We start from the raw sequence: 14,032 nt of genomic DNA on the forward strand, positions 1-14,032 counted from the left end.
GTAGTGGACTCTGCCCAATACATCACAGGGCGCCTCCCTCCCCACCATCGGTGGTATCTACAGGAGGTGCTGCCTCAAGAAGGCAACGTCCATCATCAAAGATCCCCACCATCTGGGCCGTGCCCTCTCGTCACTGCTCCCATCGGGCAGGAGGTACAGAAGCCTGAAGTCCCACACCACCAGGTTCAGGAACAGCTACTTCCCTTCAACCATTCGGTTCTTGAACCAACCGGCACAACCCTAATCACTACCTCAGTATAGCAAAAAGATGACCACTTTGCACTACAATGGACTTACTTTCTACAAATTGTTTCTTGTAAAATATGTGTATAATTAATGCTGAATTTATGTTTTTTCCTGTGAATGTTGTGTACCTGACGCTGTGTGCCTGTGATGCTGCTTCGAGTAAGTTTTTCATTGCACCCAGATGAAAAACACAATGACGCTTGGAGGAACTCAGCAGGCCAGGCAGCATCCGTGGAGAAAAGCAGGTGGTCAACGTTTTCCGGTCAGGACTCTTCTACAGGACTGAAGATAGGAAAAGGGGAAGCCCAGTATATGGGAGGGAAAAGCAGAGCAGTGATAGATGGACAAAAGAACCCAAAACGTTGACCGTCTGCTTTTCTCCACAGATGCTGCCTGGCCTGCTGAGTTCCTCCAGCATCTTGTTGGTTTTTTCCATGTACTTGTGCATATGACAATAAACTCGACTTTGACTTTGACCAAGAGAGGTAATTCTGCCCTTACTGGCTCCAGCCTCCCTTCCAAGTCAAGCACCATCCTGACTTGGAAATATATTGCCAGTCCTTCCATTGTCACCGGGTCTAAGCCCTGGAAGTCCCTCTCCAACAGCACGGTGGGAGCACCTTCACCAGAAGGACTGCAGTGGTTCCAGAAGGCAGCTCATCCCCCAGCTTCTCAATCAGGGATGGGCAACAACTGCTGGCCTGCAAACAAAATGCCGGAGGAAATCAATGGGTCCAGATGAACTCCTCAGTCCAGATGAAGGGTCTCGACCTGAAACGTTGACTGTCCATCTCCCTCCACAGATGCTGCTCGACCCGCTGAGTTCCTCCAGCAGATTGTTTGTTGCTCCAGGTTTCCAACATCTGCAGTCTCCTGTCCCAGATGTTGGCCAAAACAGCTCCAGGATTTAATTACGGTGCAGGAAAACTCCCTGGGAGTGTGGCAACACAGAATATCAAATCCATTGCCAGATATTCCACTTGTGTGACCTGCAGTCGGGAGCACCCAGGAAGCGTGCAGGGTCACTGATGCTTAGGTGATACCCATTTACTGCCACCCAGGTGAATTTAACATCCTGTCCACGAGGAGGTGAAGAACCTCCGGCCAAGAGTGGGCACAGCTGGTAGAGCCGCTGCCTCACGGCTCCGGAGACCCGGGTTCGATCCCGACCTCCGGCACTGTCTGTGCACGCGGAGTTTGCGCGTTCTCCCGGGTGGGTTTCCCCCCAGGTGCTCCGGTTTCCACCCACATCCCAACAGCACGCAGGTCGGTGGGTTAACTGGCTGCTGTGTGTTGCCCCTTCCTCCTTGTTGTGGAAGCAGGTGGGGCAATCTGGCGGGAGGTGATGGGAACGTGGGGAGCATCGATTTCAGGGAAAATTGGTGGGGAATGGGATTGCATTGTGAGACAGCTTGGGCCGAGGTACCTCGTTCTCCAGTGCGGTGTGCACCAGATCGCAGTAAGGGCCATCGGTAACACAGAGGAACTTTGGTTATTGAAGCCTGGCTGTGGAGGTGTCCTAGTGCACTGCCGGACTGACTCCTTGGGTTTATGTAGTTTTTTATTTTAATGTACATGGTAGCAGACAATCTCTGTTCTCAGAACTCGTCTCATGCCGGACCCAGCTCCCTCCATCCCCATCCCTACCCCTCTCTTCCTCTGCCACACAACAGCAGGTGGGCAAGGGGGAAGCTGCGGACTCTTGGGTCCAATCTGACCCAGGGTGTTTCAAGAGCATATGGCGGGGGTGTGGGGAGACGGGGAGGGCTGCACTCATTGATCAGGCGTGAGTCCCAGACGCTGATCTCAGTGAGTGGCACAGTGCGAGGCCACTTCCCAGCACCCCGAGTGAATGGTCAACAGTCAGAGGTGGGAGGGTGGGGGCAGAGGACTGCTGTGGGGAGGGGAGGAGGAGGGAGAGGAAGTATCGGTGGATGCAGTGGTTTCATGGGGGAAAGAGGAAGAAAGCCTGTGGGGGTATTGTGGTTGGGAGAAGGGGAGTCACGGGGTGTACAGCACACAAACAGACCCTTTGGCCCAACACATCCACGCTTGCCCATCTACCCTAATCCCATTTGCCTGCATTTGGACCGTTTCCTTCTGTGTCTCGCCTATGTAATGTCTAAATGTCTCTTAAACGTAGTGATTGCATCTGACAACCCCTCTGGCAGCGTTCCAGATATCTGTGTAAAAATCCTTGCACCTCAGCTCCCTCTGGATCCGATGTGCTTTATCATTCTGAGCCCTCTGGATCCGATGTGCTTTATCATTCTGAGCCAGCCTACCACATGGGACCTTGTTAAATGCCCTACCACCCTGCCTTCGTCGATCTCCTTTGTTACCTCCTCAAAAATACTCAGTCAAGTACACGAGGTGAGATTTCTCCCTCTGAAAGCCACGCTGACTGCCATCAATCAGCCCCTGCCTTTCCAAGCGCACATAAATCCTGTCCCTTAGGATTTTCTCCGATAACTTCCCCGCCACTGACGCAAGGCTCACTGGCCTGTAGTTTGCTGGCTTATCCCAGCTGCCCTGCAGTCTTCCTGTACCTCGTCTGTAGCTAACGAAGATGCAAAGATCTCCAACAGGGCCCCAGCAATCTCCTCCCTGCAACAGAGCTGGATGTTTTTCTGGGATGGATCTCTTCCAGCCCCCGAGCATGTATTCATTCCAAGACATGTAACACCCCCACCTTCTTAAACACTTGCTCCAGAATATCAGTGCATCCCTCCCCAAACTCACTCCTCCACATCCTTCTCCTTGGTGAATACAGACATATTGATTTAGGACGTCACCCAAGTCCCCTCCCTCCACACATTGAGAACCTTCTTGGTCCCTAGGAGGACCCACTCTTTCCTGGGCTCCCCTCTTCCTCCTTATAGAATGATTCCCTTATACAATGAGATGGACTCTGACCTCACGATCTACCTTGTTGTGACCTTGCACCTTACTGCACTGCACTTTCTCTGTAGCTGTGACACTTTACTCTGTAGTGTTATTGTTTTTACCTGCACTACCTCAATGCACTCTGTGCTAACTCTATGTAACTGCACTGTGTAATGAATTGATCTGTACGATCGGTATGCAAGACAAGTTTTTCACTGTACCTCGGTACAAGTGACAATAATAAATCAGTACCAATACCAATTTAGGATTCTCCTTAATCTTACGTGCTAAGGGTATTTCATGGCCTCTTTCTGCCCTCCAAATTTATTCCCTCTCTCCGACACTCTGTATTCCTCAAGAGACCCCTCTCAATCCAGTTGCCTGCACGTACCACGCCCTCCTTCATTTCTCCTGATCAGATCTCCAACACCCTTTGTCGTCCAAGGTTCTGTGACCTCACCAGCTTGTCCTTTCGCACCTGCCGAACCTGCCGGCCCTGAACTCCTGCCAGCTCGCTTTTCAGTGACTCCCACTTTGTCAGATGTTGTTTTACCACAAACACTGGCTCCCGATCCAGAGAGCTGGGGGTCAGTGGGGGGGGGGGGGGGGGGTGGTGGGGGGGTGGGGACGGTGGTAATGTGGTTGGAGGGGGGAGGAAGGAGCTTGAGGGCAGTGTTTGGGGTGGAGTTTGGGGTTATTGTGGGGAAATAAGGGGTAATTGTGAGGAATTAAGGGGTAATTGTTGGGAATTAAGGGGTAATTGTAGGGAATTAATGGGTATTGTGAGGAATTACGGGGTAATTGTGGGGAATTAAGGTGGCTGTAGTGACACCAGCTCCATCCAGGACCCAACAACACCAAAGGAACCCACCACAGAATCCCAGTCAGAATCCCCATCTTTCCCTGGGATCAGGTCACCTCAGGATCCACCCGAGTAAACTCAGCGCTTCCCCCAGCCCAGCCGCCCCAGCACTGAGCCCCCAGTTACCCTCAGTCACCCGCACACCCACCCCACCCCGAGCCCCATCGATCACCTGCCCCACGCCAGGCTCCCGGAGCCAAACATCCATCCCAGCTCTCCCCGTGGGTCACTGGGGGGGGGGGGGGGGGGGGACAGGCGGGGAGCAGAGGGAAAGACTCAGGAAGTGCTCAGAGCTCCCTTGAAAGATGAGAAGGCCCCACTGAATCCCCGGAATTCCGGACCCACGCCTGGCTCTGAGTGGAGGAGGAATATTCTGGGATGGTGATACAGCAAAGAACCAGGCCCTTGAGCCCATCATATCCATTGACAACCATACAGTACCCATCATGGTTTGGAGAATCTCGAGTCCATGCATTAGGAGCGCACACACACACACACGTAAGGGGGAGAAAGGATGCCCCCACCCCTCTGCTCCCAAACTACCTACCCGGCCCCTGGGACAACTCCTGACCTCTCTGGGAGTCCCACATCGCCCTTATCATCGGTCACCTCAGAGCCCAGAGAACCAGGGAGGGAGCTGATCGCCCTCCATCCCTCCGACAAAGAGAACGGATTCCACACCCACCCCCCCCACCGCTCCCACCGACAAATCTCCTCGTGAGACCCCGCAATAAATAAGCCGGCTCCTTGGCCTGGTGAGGCATCACGTTCCCGCTGCTCTCCTGCTCCCCCTTTCCGCCGTCGGCCATCTTGGGTGGTCTGCACACAGTCGCCTTGGCAATGGCGCGGAGGAGCTCCTGGGTCAGTCTCTCCCTCCCTGCCGGTGAGGGAGGGGTGTGTAGGGGGGTGGGGGGTGGGGGGGGGGTTTGAAGACGTCCCGGCGAATCGGGGTGTTGTGGGGGGGTCGGGGTGTGTTCCATGCAGGAGGTGGGGTGGGGGTGGTCATCGGGACCTCTTGCCCCAGCCAGGCCCCTCCCCGCTCGGCGACGACACCCCCTGCTCCTCTGATAACTCCGCCTAGTCCAGGCCGTTCAGCTGCCTGGGATTGGCCAGTTTCTGGTAGAGCTCGGAGCGCAGGAAGCGAGGGTACGAGTCCGTCTCCATCAGGCTGAAGATCCGCTTCTGGGCCTGGTCAAAGGTCGTGCGGCTGGGGCTCAGGACGTTGACGGAAGTCGCGTCCCGGGTGGAGGAGTCCAGGTTGACCTGGGATGGGGTGGGTAGTGGGTGGGGGGGGGTGGTGGGAAGAGAGACGGAGGGAGGGGGTCAGTTCAGGCAGATGACAGACATTACCTTCCCCTTCCATTCTGTCGGTGGCTGGGGAGGGAAGGGGAGAGAGGGAGGGAAAGGGAGGGAGTGGAGGGAAGCAGGGGGAGGGAGGGAGCGGAGGGAAGCAGAGGAAGGGAGGGAAAGGGGAGGGAGGGAGGGAGTGGAGGGAGGGAAGTGAAGAAAGGGAGAAACAAATGGGGATGGGGAGGAGAAACGGGAGGGAGTAAGGGGAGGGGGAGAGGAGGAGGGGAAGGTGGGGAGGGAGGATGGAGAGGTGGAGAGAGGGGGAGAGGAAGAGGGAGGGAGGGGTAGAGGGAGGGGGAGAGGAGGAGGGGGGGGTCAGAGCAGGAGGGAGAGGGGAGGAGGAGGAGAGTGGGGTAGAGGAGGAGGGGGTGAGAGGGAGGCGGTGAGAGGAGGGAGGAGGGGAGAGAGAAGGGGAAACAGGAGGGGAGGGGGAGAGTGAGGGGAGGGGAGGGGAGCGAGGGAAGAGGGGAGGGGAGGGGAGCCGAGGGAGTACCCAGCTGAGCTTGGTGTGGGGTCACACTGAAGATCCAATCACTGGTCCATTGTTGATGTGCCCTCAGCTGTCTGGGCCACAAGATCTGGAATGCCCCCTGAACCTCTCCACCCACTGACAAACCCCTGCCCCCCCCACGTTCCTCCTGAACATCTCCATCTGGGACAAAGCATTTGGTCTATCCCTGAACCAGTGTTCGGTGCCAGCTTCAATCCCGTTGGTGCTTCCCTGAAACCCCTTGGGACATGGCTGATGCTGAGATGGGAGGAAGTGGGGGAGCATCTGGTGACGGCCCCCATCATGACCATCCCTCCCTCTCAGCCGTCCGGCCCGTCTGGAGCCTGACCTTGCCTGGTGGGGTGTTGCTGTTTCCTGCCCCCCTACCCTTACCTCCCGGGGGGCGTGGATGGTGACGAACTCGGAGAAGATTCTTCCTGGCCTTGGAGGCGAGTTTGCCTGAGGACTTGGTGTTCCTGTAGTCTTCGCAAGCCTGCCAGAAGTCGAAGGTTCTCCTCGCTGAACTCTGTGTGCAAGAAGGCCTTGAACGCGATGGAGCCCGTCTGTAGGGAGAGGAGCAGACTGCAGAGTGGGGAACGCTAGAAATAGAAGCAAGAGGCCATTTGGCCCCTCGTTCTCTCTGCTCTTTCCTTCTCCCTGTATTTCCAGAAACTATTCCCGACCCTTTTCCTTGACCTCCCTGGCTGCCTGATCCACATCAGCAACAAGTTACACAGCATGTCATCTTTGCTCTCTCAAAGAAATTCCCTTGGCTTCCTACAGGATTCACTGTGACCCAGATTAACTTTTTCTCTTTTCCCAGGTCTGATGGAGTCTCCCTTAACTGTTTCTCTCTCCACAGACGCTGCCTGACCTGCTGAGTGTTTCTGGCACTTACTGGCTATCAACACAGAACAGTACAGCACAGGAACAGGCCCTTCGGCCCACCATGTTTGTGCTGAACACGATGCTTGAATTAAACTAAATCCCTTCTGCCTTCACATGATCCATACCCCTCCATTCTCAGCGTATTCATGTGTCTAACTGCCTCTTAAACACCACTGCCACTGTCATATCCACCACCCCTGGCAGCCCGTTCCAGGCACCCACCGCTCTCTGTGTAAGAAAACCTGCCCCGCACATCTTTAAACTTTCCCCTTCTCACCTTAAATGCATGTCCTCTAGTACTTAGTTCTACCCTATCATGGAGTCATAGAGCAATACATCACGAATACAGGCCCTTCAGCCCAACCAGTCCATGCCGACCACAGTGTCCACCCAGCTAGTCCCTATTTCCTGCGTTCGGCTCATATCCCTCACGGTAGTGTAGCGATTAGCGTAACGCTATTACAGCGCCAGCGACCCGGGTTCAATTCCGGCCGCCGTCTGTAAGGAGTTTGTATGTTCTCCCCGTGTCTGCGTGGGTTTCCTCCGGGTGCTCCGGTTTCCTCCCACATTCCAAAGACGTACAGGTTAGGAGTTGTGGGCATGCTATGTTGGCACTGGAAGTGTGGCGACACTTGTGGGCTGCCCCCAGAACACTTTATGCAAGAAGATGCATTTCACTGTGTGTTTCGATGTACGTGTGACTAATAGAGATCTTATCTAATCTTATCCAAGCCCCGCCCCTCCATGGACCTATCCAAGTGCTTCTTAAATGATACTATTGTACCTGCCTCACCCACTTCCTCTGGCAGCTCGTTCCATATACTCACCACCCTCTGCGTGAAAAAGTTGCCCCTCAGGTCCCTTTTAAACTTTTCCTCTCTCACCCTAAACCTATGTCCCTTGGTTTTGGTACCCTGGTGAAAAGTCTGCTTCCATCCACCCTATCTATGTCTCTCATAATTATAAACATAAGGTCACCCCTCATTCTCCTACGTTCCAAGGAATAAAGACCCAGCCTGGCCAACCTCTCCCTATAACTCAAGCCCTCTAGTCCTGGCAACATCCTCATAAATCTCCTCTGCACTCTTTCCAGATGAACCACATCTTTCCTATAACAGGGTGACCAGAACTGACCTTGGGAAAAATATTCTGTCTATCTATGCCTCTCATAATCTTATAAACTTCTATCAGGTCTCCCCTCAGCCTCCGATGCTCCAGAGAAAACAATGCAAGTTTGTGCAAACCTCTCCTGAGAGCTCATACCCACTAATCCAGGCAGCATCCAGGTGAACCTCTTCTGCACCTTTTCCAAAGCCTCCACCTGTAATGGGGCGACCAGAACTGCACACAATACTCAAAGTGCAGCCTATACAGCTGCAGCGTGACTTCTTGACTCTTATACTCAATGCCCTGACCAATGAAGGCAAGCATGCCATATGCCGTCTTTAGTGTCCTATCTACTTGTGCTGCCAACTTCAGTGAGCTATGGACTTGAACCCTGAGATCCCTCTGTACATTAATATTTCAGATTTCCAGCATATGCAGTTTTTGTTTTGTTTCCATGGCTGATCTTTTACCTCAGTGCCACTACCTTGCACTGACCCCATACCCTTTAATCAATCTCTCTCAAAAATACATTGACCGAGTCTCCACATCCTCCCGGATGAACTAGGTCCTTCTCATCCCAGTCCTGCATCAGTTCCTTGCCCTGTGACCTGTGGCAGTGACACCCAGCCAGGGGAAATGATTCCCGCATCCACTCTGTCAAGCTCTGCAGGAAAATTATGTGCTTCAGTGAAATGATGGCGAATGCAGCTGGACACATTCGACGTTGGTGAGACTACACCTGGAATATCGTGTGCATTTCTGGTCACTGCACCCTACAGGAAGGATGTGATATGGCTGGAGAGGGGGCAGAAAAGATTTTTAAGGGTGTTGCTGAGATGGGGGGGGTGGAAGTTATAAGGAGAGACTGGATAGGCTGGGACTGTTTTGCCTGGAGTGAAGGAGGCTGAGGGGTGACCTGATAGAGGTTTAAAAAATCATGAGGGGCAGAGATAAAGTGGACGGTCATAGTCTTTTCCCCAGGGTGGAGGAGTCTAAAACTAGAGGGCACAGGTTTAAGGTGAGAGGGGAAAGATTTAAAGGGCAACTTTTTTCACGCAACTTTTTTCTAGCTGCCAGAGGAAGTGGTAGAGGCGGGTACAACTACAATGTTTAAAGCACATTTGGACAGGTTCATGGATAGGGAAAGTGCAGAGGGATACGGGCCAAATGCAGGCAAATGGGATTGGCTGAGGAAGGCAACACACACAAAATGCTGGAGGAACTCAGCAGGTCAGGCAGCATCTGTCGAGGGAAATGAACGGTCGGCATTTCGGGCCGAGACCCTTCACCAGGCTCAAGAAGGCACTTTGGTTGACATGGACAAGTTGGGCCAAAGGGGCCTGTTTCTGCGCTGTGAAACTCAGCGGAGTCTGGGCCCTGACTGTTGCTTCTCCCCTCACCGCCCAAGCCAGAGGTAACCCAGCCTGCAACGTCCTGCGTTGGTCCCCAGGAGGCTCGGCAGTACCAGCTCACCGCCAGCAGAGGGGGCCTCTACCCCACTGCAGGGCCGGCCACCAGCCCCACGTAACACAGGGCGAGCTGGAGATACAAGGATCTGGAGCAGATGAAGGGTCCCCCACTCGACACGTCGATTCTCCATCTTCATCTCCCTCCATGGAAGCTGCCTGACCCACTGAGTTCCTCCAGCTTCTTGTTCAGTGCAACAGGGCAGTGAGTTTCCAGGAGATTCCCGCACACGGGAATATCAGAGGCTCCGGGGAGACCATCAGACTCAGCCTAACGATTCATCTCATGATGGAGTCATCCAGCAGGGAAACAGCCCTTCGGCCCATTTCCTCCATGCCGAATGTGTTGCCCAGCGAGTTCGTCCCATCTGCCCAGGTTGGGCCCACGGCCCCCACTAACCTCTCCTATCCATGGACTTACCTCGATGGCTTTTAACGTTGCTGATGTGCCCAGCCTCAACCTCTATTTTTGGCAGCTCATTCCAAATACGCACCACCCTTTGCATGAAGAAGCTGCCCCTGAGTCCCTATTAAATCTCTCACCTCTGATCTTAAGTTTAAGATGAGCCCTCTCAATTTTTAGCACCCACTCGGGAAGAAGACTATGTGCTTATATACCTGGAGATCTCATCTCCCCATCCTTCTGTTCTTGCATCTATATGTATCCATCCCTCCATCTCATACCATCTTCCATCTGTCTCTCAGTGTCCATGCCTCAGGTCTCTCTCTCTGTATCTACCCCCTTTATCTTTATAAATCCATACCTCCATCCTGACAGGAGTGAGATCGATCGGCTGGTTGAGTGTTGCAACAACAACCTCTCACTCAACGTCAGCAAGACCAAGGAACTGATGGCAGACTTTCAGGAAGGGGAAGTCGGGAGAAACACACACCAGTCCTCACTGAGGGGTCAGCGGTGGAAAGGGTGAGCAGCTTCAAGTTCCTGTGTGTCAACATCTCAGAGGGTCTGTTTCTGGGGCCAACACATTGATGCAATCATGAAGAAGGCATGCCAGCGGCTCTACTTCATTAGGAGTTTGAGGACTGTTACAATTTCTACAGATGTACAGTGGAGAGCATCCTGACTGGTTGCATCACAGCCTGGTATGAAGGCTCCAATGTACAGGGTCCACAAGAGGCTGCAAGGGGTTGCAGACTCAGGCCAGCTCCATCATGGCACAAACCTCCCACCATCGAAGGCATCTTCAAGAGTTAGTGCCTCAAGAAGACGGAATCCCTCACTAAGAACCCTCACCACCCAGGACATTGCCTCTTCACGTTACTACCATCGGGAGTGAGGTACAGGAGCCTGAAGACCCACCACTCAACGACTCAGGAACACGCTTCCTCCCCTCCGCCATCAGATTTCTGAACGGTCCGTGAACCCATGAACACCACCTCGTTAATCCTTTCTTTTTTGCTCTATTTATTTATTTTTGGTGATTTATAGATTTTATGTCCTACACTGTATGGCTGCCACAAAACAACACATCTCACGTCTTATGTCAGTGATAATAAATCTGATTCTGATCACATCTCCGGATCCATCCCTCCATCTCTTCCATTTCTCTGTATCTGTGGCCTACCCCAAATCACCTTCTCGCTATATGTATGTGTGCGTGCAGTTCCAGTCACCTCATTACAGGAAGGATGTGGGGGCTTTGGAGAGGGTGCAGAACAGGTTCACCAGGATGCTGCCTGGATTAGAGGGCAGGAGCTATAAGGAGAGGTCAGACAAAATTGGGCTGTTTTCTCTGGAGCAGCAGAGGCTGAGGGAAGACCTGACAAAAGCTTATAAAATTATGAGAGGCACAAATAGAGTAGACAGAATCTTTTTCCCAGGGTTAAAATGTCCAATACTAGAGGGCATTCATTTAAGGTGAGAGGGAGAAGGTTCAAAGGGGATGTGAGGGGCAGGTTTTTTTCCCCCACACAGAGAGTGGTGGGTGCCTGGAACAGGTTTGCCAGGGGAATGGTGGAGGCAGATACTCTAGTGGCGTTTTAAATGAATGTGCAGGGAGTGGAGGGGTGTGGATCAAGTGCAGGCAGAAGGGATTTAGTTTAATTCGGCATCATGTTCGGCACAGACATGGTGGGCTGAAGGGCCTGTTCCTGTGCTGTACTGTTCTGTGTTCTATGTAGCTCTGCAATCTCCTACCCGCTGCTGTATCTGAAGCAACAGACGAGACGCTGGAGGAACTCAGCGGGTCAGGCAGTGTCAGTCGAGGGAAATGGACGGTCAACATTTTGGGTCGCGACTGCTGTATCTTGCCCTGAGGCAGGGTCTCGAACCCGAAACATCGACTGTGCGTTTCCCCTCCACGGATGCTGCCTGACCCGCTGAGTCCCTCCAGCAGTTTGTTGCTCCAGATTCCAGCCTCCGGTCTATCCATCTCTCCATATTTACACCTTCGTCCACCTCTCTGTTTCTATCTCACCATCCGTCCCAACAGCCCACCGTACGCACATCTGCTCCTCTGCTTTCCTCACCCCAACCCCCGCTCTGTCCTACACTCCCAGCCCTCTGCACCTACCCCCACACACTACGCCCACACCTCGGGTCGCTCCCCCCCGTGCACTGTGCTGCACAGACCCTTGCACTGGTTCACCCCGGACCCCGTACTCACATCGATGAGCCAGTAATGTGTCCAGGGACTTTGCCCACTGCTGAGCCTCCTCCGCTGTCGGCCTGGACACAACACAGAGCAGAGGTGTCAGAGGCCGGTGCGGGAGGGGGAGATCCTGCCTCCGGGGGTGGGGGGGGGGGTTGGAGGAGGGAAGTTGGGGGGGGGGGGAGAGGGAGTGGAAGAGGACCAGATGCATAGCAAGATCTGAGAAGGGGGGAGGACGACGTGTTCTCCTGAACAGCAAGATCCCATGGGACTAGTGTTCCACCGCACAGCGATCCCAGGGGCAGGGCTACATGTATCCCACTGCACAGCAAGATCCCAGGGGGAACGACAGGATGCGTTCCGCTGCACAGCAAGATCCCAAGCAGAGATCAGTCCTACTGCACAGCAAGATCTGGGGTAAGGGCAGTGTGTATTCCACTGCACAGCAAGATCCCAGGGGAAGGGGAGTGCGTATTCCACCGCACTGCAAGATTCGGGGGTGGTGGGGGGAGGGGAAGGACAAGTATGTGTTCTGCTGCACAGCAAGATCCCACAGAGGGGAGGCAAGGTCAGAGAGGGGAGCAGTGGACTGGAGTGGACGGAGTGAGGAGGGGAGGGGACGGAAGGGGACTCTCCTAGCCTCTGTCGGAGCCGGGCAGCCTCACCTCAGAGAGTCCAACTCACTCAGCCCACCGGAGTCGTTCCACCGCTGCAGGAAGCCCAGGCGACTCGTCCTGGGAGGGGGGGGGGGAAGCACAGAAATCAAATCAGATGGGACAGGCCAGCCCCCCCGGGACCGCTGGCATCACCGATTGGACGGGATCAGTCTGGACAGCAGCCAGTGGGAACAGCGGAGAGATCCGCCAAGCAGTGTCAGGACCAGGACTTCCCATCCCCCGGACCACTGGCCGGACCTGTGTGGGACAGAACCTGCGGTCCCCGAGATCTCCCTTCTACTGCTGCCTGGGTCCTGAGCTCAGGAACCCCTCCCCTTAAATCCTTGCACCTCCCCTCCTCTCAAGAGGTGCCTCTCCCACCTTTAACAGAGCCTGTTCCAATCCCCCGGTAGCTCTTTGGGGGCCTGTTTCAGTTTGACTGCCCTTGTTTGGGACCTTGCGCAACATCGCAGGCGCCACACAGATGCAGTCAAGTGCATCGGGTTATCTCCCCATCGCAGCCCTGAGTTCCTCAAATGTTTATGGTTTCACCCGGCCCCGCTCCTCTGTCTCGTTACTGAGATCCTGTTCAAGGAAGTCAGACAGTCGGCGCCGCCTCTGATCGACCTTCCTTCCCACACCACCTCCCCCCGCCCCGGGTCCTGGGTGAGGGGGGCGAAGGGAGAGACCCGTCCCCGCCAGCAAACCCCTGCTCCGAAAAGCCATTCCACTGCCCGGCTGATCGGCAATGACCCCGACCCCGGCTCCAGCCGAGGGAAGTACTGCCATTCCCAGTGGAGCCCAGTGCCGAGGTTCAGGAGACAGGCCGGTCTTGTGGAGGGAGATTCCCCAACGTCTGGATCGGGTTAAGTGACTCACACCCACCGCCCATTCACCACACCAACAGTGTGCTCTCTCTCACACACACACACACGCACACACACACAGTCACACACAGATAATACACAGACACACAGACACACGCACATAGACACACACCCACACACACCCACACACACAGACACACACACAGGCACAGACACACACACACGCACATAGACACACACACACAGACACACACACCCTTTTGGCTCAGCCTGCAGCTCCCTCCCCCCACCCCAGTGGCAGTGCCAGTGGGACCAGGGACACTCACAGGGGTTTCTTCCGCCGGATCCGGCTGTCGGTCTCGGAACAGTCCAGACCCAGGTCCGACTCCACGCTGGAGGCCAGGTGCTGAAAGGCAGAAGGTCAGCCGTCACAGGCTATCAGTCATCATGGGACGGCCCAGCACCCAACCCCCACCCCGGGCACCCCACCCTCAGCACCCAACACCATCCTGGGCACCCCACCCTCATCACCCACCCCCACACACCACACCGGGCACCTCAACCCCCCAGCACCCACCCCCACACCAGGCACCACAGCCCCAGCACCAGCACCCCATCCCCAGCACCCCACCCCCAGCTCCC

General features: G+C 54.8%; 1 protein-coding gene across 1 annotated transcript in view; it reads right to left on the reverse strand.

Moving 5' to 3' along the window:
* Positions 1–1,794: 1,794 nt before the first annotated feature.
* Positions 1,795–14,032, reverse strand: part of LOC127585812 (regulator of G-protein signaling 3-like) — a 56,474-nt gene continuing 44,236 nt past the window's right edge. Inside the window, 8 exon segments of the mRNA XM_052043509.1 lie at positions 1,795–5,257; positions 6,228–6,266; positions 6,268–6,339; positions 6,341–6,416; positions 9,230–9,368; positions 11,851–11,984; positions 12,573–12,641; positions 13,717–13,796. Of these exon segments, the coding sequence (XP_051899469.1) occupies positions 5,072–5,257; positions 6,228–6,266; positions 6,268–6,339; positions 6,341–6,416; positions 9,230–9,368; positions 11,851–11,984; positions 12,573–12,641; positions 13,717–13,796 (795 nt within the window). The 3' untranslated portion in view covers positions 1,795–5,071.

The sequence above is a fragment of the Pristis pectinata genome, chromosome 34 (assembly GCF_009764475.1).
Source record: "Pristis pectinata isolate sPriPec2 chromosome 34, sPriPec2.1.pri, whole genome shotgun sequence".
NCBI lineage: Eukaryota > Metazoa > Chordata > Chondrichthyes > Rhinopristiformes > Pristidae > Pristis > Pristis pectinata.